This window comes from Poecilia reticulata, linkage group LG19 (genome assembly GCF_000633615.1).
Source record: "Poecilia reticulata strain Guanapo linkage group LG19, Guppy_female_1.0+MT, whole genome shotgun sequence".
Lineage (NCBI taxonomy): Eukaryota > Metazoa > Chordata > Actinopteri > Cyprinodontiformes > Poeciliidae > Poecilia > Poecilia reticulata.
Genome location: NC_024349.1, coordinates 3,099,246 through 3,110,980, shown reverse-complemented (window position 1 = coordinate 3,110,980; position 11,735 = coordinate 3,099,246). Strand labels below are relative to the sequence as shown.

The 11,735-nt window shown below is 44.9% G+C and overlaps 1 protein-coding gene across 1 annotated transcript in view; it reads right to left on the bottom strand.

Moving 5' to 3' along the window:
• Nucleotides 1-11,735, bottom strand: part of cdh13 (cadherin 13, H-cadherin (heart)) — a 283,792-nt gene that overhangs the window by 82,536 nt on the left and 189,521 nt on the right. Inside the window, exon 9 of the mRNA XM_008436465.2 lies at nucleotides 10,110-10,288. Coding sequence (XP_008434687.2) covers nucleotides 10,110-10,288 — 179 coding nt within the window. The remainder of the gene's footprint in view (nucleotides 1-10,109; nucleotides 10,289-11,735) is intronic.

Genomic DNA, 11,735 nt, shown 5'->3' with positions numbered 1-11,735 from the left:
CCAATAATCAATCATGATCATCCAATAATCAATCATTATCATCCAATAATCAAACATAATCATCCAATAATCAATCATGATCATCCAATAATCAAACATAATCATCCAATAATCAATCATGATCATCTAGGCTGTTATTATCTGGTAAACTTCTCACCCCTGGAGAACCAAGTCCATTCCGGTCTGTTCTGTTCTGAACAGGAAGTAGAGCCAGTTCCAAACTGTCAGTGTTTCTTTAGTTTATACACCAAATATTTCAGTGGACTTGAAATAAGACAAAACTCTAAAGGAAGATCTAGGATCTGACTTCACCAACTCCTTAATATTGATTAGAAAAGTCTTTTTTCACTCATAACCAGACATTTTCCCACGTCATGAGGAAACAATCTGCCGGTCGGTAGACTTTTTTCTGATCTTGTGTTTTCTGGGCGGTGAGTGTTTTTTCCAGCAGCCATTGTACAGCCCAGTCTGCTTCAGAACCGGGTCCAGCCAAACCCGGCTGATGCTGTGAGTGGATCAGTTAAAGTCTCCATGACGGCCCAGCAGCTGCTGACCTGCCCCACTGCGTTTCTCAGGCGCCTGCTCGACTCGTGGCTTTGGAAAGGCTCCTCTGGTCCGTCAGCATCTGCATGGCGCCGAATGCAGCTGCAGCCGGACCGGCGCTCAGGAAGGCTCCTCACGTCCGCCAGCGCCGAGCCGCACGACAATCCGGCCGCACAGACACTCACATTCTTCAGCCGGATTGATTCTCCTCATGCTGACAATCCGACTCATCAATATTCAGCTTCACATCGGCCAAAAATAGCAGCAGCATGCTGGGCTCTCCGAGAGCCGTCCTGTTATAAATAGACTCAGACTTCAGATCTTCCCTCTGCATGTGGAAACATCTGAACCGCCGTGTTCCCTGGTTTTACACGGGTCGTTTCAGGTGAAGGAGCTCAGATTTCCCACAGGGGAAAGTTTGGCAGAGAATCAATGACACATTATTCATTAAAATGGATTTATTTCCACCAGATATCAGCTGGAATCATGAATAAACTTTAAGATTTGCCCGGGCCTGCAGCTGCACTGCCACCGTTTCTCCACATCAGGGTTAGGATGGATGTGATGATGCGTTCACTGAACCCGGCTGATAGTCTGTTTTAATTAGCACAACCTAGAAAACACTCGGTTAGTTTCTCCCCCTCAGAAAACCTCGATCTGTTCTGCTTTGATCAAAATCTGAAATGTTTCAGATCATCAAAGGAACCTGATGGCAGCAAAACTAATTTAAGATCTAAAATGTATTTAATACAGAAAAACTAGATTTTTTAAATGACATTTTTTGAATCGTCCTGCTGCAGACAGGAAGGATCTCCAGTAGCAGTCAGTTTTGCAACAAATGTAAAGAGGCTTCTGACTGAAGACTGTAGCTGAATGGCAGAGTAATGAGCATGCTAACATGCTAGCATGCCAACATGCGGCAGCAGAGGTTTCACAGTAACATGATGACATCATCAGCTGTTAGCAGCTCTGCTAATCCTTCTCCTTTGCTTTAGCTTTGTCGTGTCAGACGGTTTGAACTTCCTCTTCTCTCCATTTCAACTCCTCTGGGATTTGGGGTCAAAATTCACACTCTATTTGAGATGTGGGGATACAACGCTAGCTTGTTGCCATGGTTACGCATCAAAACTGTCATAAAGTAAAAAATCCAAAATCAGAATCACTCCAGATCCAACATGGCGGCGCTGCAGATCCAACATGGCGGCGCCGCAGATCCAACATGGCGGTTCATTCCTCCAGGGTCGTTTAATGAATCTCTGCTGCTCTTATCTGGATCTTCACAGCAGCTCAGATAAAATAAAACTCACAGAAAAACATATTAAGTTTTCAGTTTTTCTTCCTCGCAGGGATTTAATTCAAAGCCAAACTGGGTTCTGTTTCCTCCTCTGAGAGGATGTAAGCTTCTGAACTGGACCTGTTTAAATCTCCATAATCCTTGACACAGAAATTAAACAATGTCTGATGAGTGAAGTCACACTCCTGCCGTCTATCATCCTGCTGCAGTCAGACGAGACGGAGAGGAAAACCTGATCAACGCAGAAACTTTAATAGTTTCATTTCTCAGATAAACCGTGTCTTCTTCTCTTACTGTTCATTACATTTTCAGATTTCCTCCTGATGTTCATGTCAGGAACGTCGGCCCCTCTGACCCCCCGCTGGGAGGGGCCGCCGGGGGCCGGGAGGGGCCGCCGGGGAGCTGCTGGGGGGCCACTGGGGGCCCGAGCTAAGAGCTGCTCTATGCACATAATGACAGCACCGCCTCACCTGGACCTGCCTGACGGCTTCACTTCCACTTAGCAGACACGTTTCCTTCCAGGCAGCCGGCGCCGTCTCACCCTAATTATCCCGCCCTCGACCTCAGCGCCTCTCCTGCGGTCGCTCTCAGGTCTCTCTCCTCCAACGCCTCCTCCTCGCTGCTGCCCTTTCCAAACCTCCTCAGGACTCGGAACGAGCCTCAACTCTTGACTCCCGGAGATAAATCCTGAATTTTGAAAAGGTCTGCCGTTTCTTTTCTGTTTGCAGAACCATTAAAATGAGCGAGTATCAAAGAGCTGTAAATGTTTAGACTGTCTGTCTGTCTGGAGGTCCAGATCCTCACAAAGCAACATTTTACCTTCAACATAAAGATACGGTCAGGAATTTAATCAATATTTATTACAGACTCCATTTTCTTCCAGTTTGATCTTCTGTCTGCAGAGAATCCACGTCCGAGTGTGAATTAGATTAAGATTATTAATATGACTGAAGATTATTACTGTGTTTGTGTCTATGATGGACTGGTGACCCCTGAGGGTGACCTCTCAGGGTGTGACCTCAGGGTGCGACCTCAGGGTGACCTCAGGATGACCCCTCAGGGTGACCCCTGATTTCTGATCAGAAAGATTATGAAATGAATATCATAATCCTAGGAATTGAACTGAACCAAAGATTTGTAGACGTTTATAAACCAGGTTCTCTTGACGCCAGTCGTTCAAACTCAGCGACTCTTTGCAGAATTTAATTTGAACTTTGACCCTGGAGGACGTTTCAGCCAGAGAATTTTATTGAAAACTATCTAAAACTTTGCTTTTTGCATCGTCTTTATCCTCACAGTAGATCAAACCTCGTCTGTCCAGAAACTCGACTTATTGCACATTTTGTCCTGAGTTTTAATTTGAGGCCAAAATGGTTTACAGATGTTATGTTTTTATTTAAATGAAGCGAACGTGATTTAAGTTTTGGCTCTACAATCATCTAAACATTGCTTGGCTACAAATAATGTAAATACTGAATGCTCAGTTTATTATTGTGCATTTAAAAAGTTTCTATCATTTTTGTCCAGTGAAAACTTTTAATGATGATGATGATGCAGCTTCGCTGGATCCTGAACAAACGGACATAAATGACAGACGTGATTCGTTCAGGCGACAGATCTGATGTTCCTTTGAGACGCTTTAAACAGTTTGGGATGTGATTTAACTGGGAAAGGACGTGAGATGTTTCTGCTGAAATGTATGGAAAAACTGGAAACTTGATCCATCAGAGGGAAAATTATTTTTTTTACAAAACTAAACAAAATATTTTCTTTTCTTTCAAAGACCAATCAAAACACTGAAGAATAATCCCATAAACCTCTTCCTGATTATCCGTCTGCGTGGAAAACACTTTAGATCTGATCCGACTTCTATTTTTACGCGCAGCATCGTTAGAGTTTCATCTCTTCTGCGTTTTAATGATCAAACTTTGGTTTCCAGATATTCTTTAATTTGTTTGTTCTCCCTGCTGCTCTCGTTTTCAGTCCTGGTGAAAATAATTCACTTGTTCTGGTTTTCCATTGACTGTTTCTGTTGGAGCTCAATTAAATCAAAAAGCAACAGAAAAACAGCCTCGTGATGCTCATGTTTACCCTGAGCCCCCCCCAAACCCCCCATCGCCGCCGGCGCCACGGCGCCCCCTGGGGCTCAATTTATCTGGAGGAACTGCAGCTTAAAAAAAAAAAACTGTGATTGACATCTCTAACCTTCATTGGAGTGTAATCTTCATCTTTAGCACCCAGAGATCTAATTAATTAGGGAGAATCTCATTTCCTCACTAATGCAACTGGACATGAGCATGACAGAGGAGGAGGAAGAGGAGGAGGAGGAAGAGGAGGAGGAGGAAGAGCTTCACGCCGCCATGCAAACGCTGCAGCTTCATGGCGGACGGCCTGCTGACTCTTCTCTGCGATGCTGCGTTTCTGCTGCAGCCACCATGGACGTGTGAAAGGACTGCGGCGCAAACAGCCTTCGTCTCAGAGTCGTTTCCAACAAACTGGCTCTGAAGCAGGAAAACGGTTTAAATGAGTTTCACCGTAAACTCCAACCGGATGCTACGCGAAGCAAACATCAGCGCCCGGCATCTGGAGCCGGAACAGACGCCCAGAACCAGAACCAGAACCAGAACCAGGTCCCAAACATAACCAAAAGGTCTCTATGCTCTGTGTTCATAGCAAACATGAGTCGTCTAGTTTAAATTTCCAGTTTTACTGGAAAAGTTGCAGGTTTATGAAGAGCAAAGAGATTTTTAAATGTCAGCCTGAGTCAAGTTTCTTTGATATGAAGATGATTATTTCTGTAAGATTCATGAAAACTGAAATAAACGACAGAAAGTTCAACGTTTCCAGGAGCAGAAACATGTTTGGTTTTCACAGGGAACTTACAGATTTTGGCACCGTTGAGAAGACAGATTGATTCTGCCTGAGCTCAGAGGAAGATTTACTTTATCAGACTGTAATATTTAATATTCTGTTTGATTTGTGTTTTTAATTAGGCTGTTTGACTTGTTTTTAAATGTTTTGTAGAACATAAACTGAGGCTCCATGTTGAAGGTAGTTTTAAATAAAATAAATATAATAATGTGTTTACAGTGATAAAAAACACAATCATGAGAAAAATGGCAGATTTATTTATTTCTGTCTTCAGATTCAGAAGTTTACATACGTCTAGTGACTCATGTCAGGAAGTGCAGCAGAAATATCTCAGTCCTGTCTGAGATTTGATCCTGATGTAAATCAATGAGAAGATGAAGGTTATCAATCTCCTCTCCATCAGAGCTCCGATTACAAAACGTAGGGCTTCTCAGGATAAACAGGAAGTTTAATTGTCGTCCTCGCAGCGATCGACGTTCAGCTGGAAGCTCCCGCCGCTGAGAGACCAACAACACAAACGTCTCCCATGATCAACGCCTCGTTATGGTGAAATAATCTCTCTGACAAAACTGAAGGTCAACAACACACAGATCCACAGATGAGAGAATCAGAGAAAACCAGAGAAAATCAGAGAAAACCAGAGAAAACCAGCGTTCCAGGATGAAAACCAGACATTTTCTCTCCTTTCTGAGCCTCAGGCTGGATCATAATTACAGAAAGTCATATCAGACTAATTAGAATATTTAAAAATGTTTAACAGAAAAGCTGACTGCTTTGTTTTTCTGCATTTTCTCCTTCAGGTCTACAAAGAACCTGAACTGATGGCAAAACAGTTGATCTGTTGTCAAAATCAGCAACATTTCAATTCAAAAACCGTTTTGCTGCTAAATTATAAATGTCAATATGAGCTCAGCACCAGATATATTTATAGTTTTTAATCTGTTCTCCAGTCATCAGGTGGAGCAAAATGTTTTTCTCTGGTCATTCATAGAGCTTGTTTAGGAATCTGAACTGGGGATGCTAACATTAGCGTTAGCTGCTACAAGTTTAGCATTTAGATGCTATGTAGCGTAGCATTTGGGCTAGAAGCAGAAATGAACCCAGTTGGTTAAGAGGAGACAAATGTTCCAGCTTGGAAAAACTGACTTATTGTGTTTAAATGTTAATGTGTTAAAATCTACATAATGAATTGCACTTCTCAAACTAAAAGCCGCTACTTTTTCCCCAACGCTGCTTTTCTGTGAGTTTTTCCTCAACCAGCAGGGGGCTCTGTAGCAGGAAATCAATCAATGGAAGTCAAAATTGGAAATCAAAGAAGAAAGTGCTGATTTTCATTTAGAACAAGCACATGCTAGCAGCAGGCATGTCGGAGAAATGTTTTCAAACTCAAACCACCTCATCATGGAAACACAAAGAAGTTCATATGACGCAGCTTTTAAGTTGAGGGCTGAAGATCTGGAGCTGCTGCAGCTCAGCTCAGCGTGAACGAATCCATGGTTCGGCTTTGGAGACGCAGGACTGCGTCCTGAATAAATCTGCCAGTTAATCTGCCTCTGCTGCCACCTTGTGAAAAACCGAGAGCGGCGGAGATACCAGTGGCTTACAGCCCGGTGCGCCCTATAGTCCAGAAAATACGGTAATCAGAATTAACACATTAAAGTCCGAGCCTTATTAGAATAAATGTTAAATGGACTTATATACAGCTTTTACGATCATTTTGACACTAGAGTCGCATTCACCCATTCACAAACATTAAGTGCCTTGGCCAGGGGCACATCGGCATGAGGAAGCTGGAATCGAACCTGTGACCTTCTGATCACAGGACGACTGCTCTACCCACAGAGCCAGAATATTAAAAAATAAACTGTTAAAAAAAATAAACCCCAGGTGCGTACACCTGCCCCCCCTCGCCGGCCTGATGAACGTCTTCACGCCGCCGCTCCTCCCAGACCAGAGAATCTCCACCTGCTCGTCTCCTCACACCTTTCCAATCTCCACATCATAATTGGTGAATAAATGGCTGTTTATAAACTGAAGTGTACATCAAAATCTGCGGTAATGAAATCTTATCAATGTTTTCCGTGCGCTGAATTATTTGCATATAAATTACATAATATATTAAGTCTCTCCGGCCGGCCTCTACCTGGGAGGAGTAAATATTTCCGCTCTGCTTTGTCTCGTCGGCGCGACACCAGGAAACGAGATGCTAATTGAAGAGAGGAGAGCATCTTTATGTGAAGACTGACATTCAATTATGTTTGTGGGGATCAGATTAGGTGGCGGCCCCAGAAATGTTTGAAAGCAACATTTTGCGGAGCGGCAACTCCGGAGGCGGCTGTAGTCTGAATAGCCGAGGCGGCAGGAGCAGCGTCGCTACGACCCGCCGGTAATTGGATGTCCACAGTGAAGTGTTGACAGGAGTGGCAGACGAGGCTGACAGAAACAAAGAGAGGTGGACGGAGAGGCGGCAAGGCAAAGGAGAAACCAGTATAAACAAGAAATCGATGTGAAGAAGAGGCCGGCGAGGAGGATGAAGGAGCCAGAGGAGATCACAGCGTTTGTTCCTGGGTGGGAAGCTGGCCGCGTTTCAGTCATCAGTCATTCAGCTCACAGGCCAAACAAGCCATTACACACGATGAGCTTCCTTATCGGCTCGGCGCCATCAGCAGGCCGCCGCCAAGGTCGCTCAGGTCACGCAGCAGCCATAATTACCTCCATTTTATCTGCATTTATACCGACGCAGCGCAAACAGATGACAGAACATAAACATGTTTACAGTGCAGACGACTGGAAATGATCTGATCTGCACTCACAAGATTGATTACAGCTCAGAAACGCAACAGGAAGTGGATTAGAGGCGAACTCAGAAAAACACACAGTCACCTTCAGGAGCAAAACCCCACTGGAGCTTTGTGATGTCACACCCACACATCTGATGACATCACAGATCACCTGATCGCAGCAGGCCGCCGCCACCGGCTCCGGCTCCAGCCGACCAGAACTGAAACCAGGCGCTGAATGGACTTAAATAGATTAGAAAAGCTGCTGTTCATCCGGCAGTCAGGAAACAGGATCCTTCCATCGCTGCACTTAAACTGCATTTATTTTCCTCTTCCTGTAGAGACGCCACTCTCTGGGCTCAGAATGTTCTGATGGTCTCTCTGCAAGGCGCTTGTTGTTGTTCAGGGATGTAGTGAAGATCAGATCACATGACCAGGAACAGCAGAGCTGGAGGAAGTTTGGGAGTTTCTGCAGTGAGGAACGTCTGTCTGCATCTGGGAGAACGGCTCAGTAAGTGGCTTCACTCCAGCGTCAATATACTTCCTGTTTCATCAGATATACTTCCTGTTTCATCAGACATACTTCCTGCTTCCTGTTTCATCAGACATACTTCCTGCTTCCTGTTTCATCAGATATACTTCCTGTTTCATCACAGAAGAAGCTGGGAGTCTCATTCCCAGCTTCTTCATCAGGGAGAAAATCTCTTGACGTCAGTCTGTGGTGTGATCAGACCAACAGTTTCCATGGCAACTGCTTCAGCAAATCGTGCACTGTAGCGCCGCCCTTTGGGTAAAAGAATGAACAATTTGTGTCCAGGATGTGTGGGGTCTGCAGAGCCGTTAGCTGAATATTTCCTGCTGAGAAAAGTGAAATATTCATCCAGAATAACTCAACAAAGTTTAACTGTCAGCCAAATATTAATGAGCATATTTGCATATTTGATCAACTTCACCAGAGAAGCTGAATGTGGGGTTATAATCTGCCAGATTAAACCTGTTCAATAAGCCCAGGATGAACACGGCGCTGAGTCAAACTGAACCAGAACCGCGTCACGTTTTCTAACGACCCACTCCTGAAAATATTCAGAATTATAAAACCACAATATCCCACAGAGGATTTTAAATGATCTCTATTTACTCGTTATTACCCCCCCCCCCTCACGTCAGACAACAGGTGAGGGTTTTAGTGACGTCTGATTTTAATGGCTTCCTGTAAACGATAACGACTCTCCTTGATCTTTCTGAGCTCATAAAGCTAAACTCATCAGAGTAGAAATATTAGCTGTCAAACACGCTGCCTCGCATCGATCCGACCGCGGGGTAAAATCAGCCGGGCGGGGGCAGAGCAGGGAGGGGGGGGATAAATGTGCATATCAGGAAGGGTTTTAGTCGGGTGGAGAAAACCGTAAAGGAGCTTCAGCTGATTTCTGTGACAAAATTGATTTTCCAATCTTCTTTAGATTGCTTTCCTGTTCCTGGTTCAGGTGTCGACACTCAGAGCTCCACCTGAATTATGTCAGGCCAGTTTCTACAACATATTCCACACAAACGGTTTCACTTCTTCTGGTGTGAAGCGTTACTTTTCCTCCGTCGCAGTGAAACAGTGATGGCCGTCATGTTGGAGTGAACTTCACGATGAGCTGAACTCAGAGAGTCTCAGTCCAGGAATTATTGATTAAATCAGGAATAAATCGCTGAAACTCCGAAGAAGTTTGAGACGATCCGTCCAGGAAACAAGATGTGAACGAATCACACACACACACACACACACACACACACACACACACACACACACACACACACACACACACACACACACTTCAGGTGTTTTTGGGTTTCTTTCTGGAAGCTCCTCCTGGTTTTACTGGGATTTTGTTCCATTCATCCAGACAGAACCAGAGAAACTGGGTCGGGTTTATGGATCCGGAAATGTTTCTCTGGGTCGTGGTCACAGCCCGACATGGAGCAAATAAAGTTATTTCTGTAATTCTAACATAAAAACATGAAAAGTTTAAGCTGCTTTAAGACAAAGTTCTGTTTTTACAGTGCATGTCTCTATGTGCTGTTCCCTGACAACCAACGCGGCGCTGCAGCTCCACATGCCGCCTCCCATCAAACGGAGCTGGCGGTTCTGATTACATCTCATTTCATTGTACTTTTAATCAATTACTCCTCCATTAAGCGGTTTGCGGCGGCTCAGAGATTGGCTCATCAGGCCACTTAGCCGCCATGCTTGCAGCAGTTCCGGATGGCGGGTTTTCAGCCGGGCTTGTTGGACAGCACCAGGACCGACAGTGTATCACCTCAATTAAAGCGTTCGCTAAATGTCTGACAACAGCTAATATTCCTCTTCCACCAGCGAACCCAATCGATGTTCTGGCATTCGTCACCCTGCCAGAAAAGCAATCACGCCGCCGTCTCGCTCCGGTTAGACGGCAAAATGGAGAGACGCTCGTCTGGCTCACACAAACACACACACCTGATCCAGACACACACACGCCGCTCTGCTGGCGGCCAGACGAGCCGCAGAACGACAAACATAAAGGTTAGCTGTCGGCGCCGTCCGTCTGACCGCCGTCCAAACTCACACTGGTCAGACTGGGAGCGCTGGGCCGACTCACCTCCCTGTCCAGTAACGACGGAGAAATGACGGTGACGATGTCGCCTTTCTCTGCGTCGATGTAGAACATGTTGGGCGAAGGTTTGTCCGGCGACTGCCTGACGATGTTGTAGCGCAGCACGGCGTTGTCGGTGTTGGGGTCGTCTGCGTCAAACGCCGTCATGGTCATCACTGTGGTTCCTGAGGGAAACGCAGAGACACGCAGGACATCAAACGGCTTGTCTCCAGAGGAGACAGCAGAAGGAGAAGAAACGCTGGAGGATCCAACACCTTACTGGGCGAGTTTTAAAGGAACAATGTTTAAATCCAGCTAAACAAGCAGCTGGTTGTACAGGAAAATCTGAAAAAAGAAAGAATCTTTTTCAAGAGGAAACAGGAGAAAACCAGAGGAAACAGGAGAAAACCAGAGGAAACAGGAGAAAACCAGAGGAAACAGGAGAAAACCAGAGGAAATCAGAGGAAACAGGAGAAAACCAGAGGAAACAGGAGAGAGGAATTAGCAACAGCTGCAGAGCGATGGGAGGTCATGTGACCAGCGAATCCTGATTTTCCATCTTCCTCAGCGACGGACGCTTCAGGACTGATGCAGCATCACTTATTAAAATGTTCCAGGCTAAAGATTAACTATGTATTTGAAAGGCCTGGTTATTAAAATGAGAGGAAATGTTGACATCCCATCATATCCTGGTAAAACTATAAAGTTTATTCTTAGATGTTATAGGAGTGAATGATTGGCTGATCTGGTTTCAAACCGTTTCCTACTTTATTTCACTTTAAGCTGTTTTAACTCAGGTAACGGCAGTGAGGCTCACCTGTCCGCTGAACGAGTTCACTGTGTCACGTTAAAACAGCAACAAAACATTTTCATCTGGGAAAAAATGGAAAAGACCCAAAACCAGTTTATCAACACTGGGAATAAACCAAACCAGTTCATCAGGAGGGGATTTACTGATGAGGAGAATCAGTACAGAGTCCTCACAGCCAGAGGAAACACACACACACACACACACACACACACACACACACACACACACACACACACACACACACACACACACAGGGCCGTGTGAGATCTGGTCGGTTCTCGCTGAGTCAGCGGCTCATTTATAAATCAAAACCAGAATTATTAGATTCAGTTTTATAAAAATATGACAGGATAAGAAAAGACTTTACATTTATATGATGTCAGAGTTATCTCACACTAAGCAGTTTTTAACATTATTAAACTCCTTTTTTATTATTGCATCGCTCATAATCTCATTTCCTCCTCAGATTTATTAAAATATCTTCCAATATGAGGCTGTGGTCCAGTTCTGCTCTCAGGTAAAAAGTGCTGATGGTAAATATGTGAGAAAAATGCGACTGTGGAGCAAACGGCAGCGAAGGGCGGCGCGGCGGCTGCAGGTGTCTCTGGAGGAGCGTGTGCTGCTCTCCTCAAGGTGACCTCTGACCGCTGCAGTCACCAGTAATCCTTCCCTCAGAGGATAATTACACAGACCGTCTCCTTCATTACCGGACTCAGTTCCACTTCACACCCTGAACCAGGCAGATCACCGAGTGAGCGTCTCACACACACACACACACACACACACACACACACACACACACACACACACACACACACACA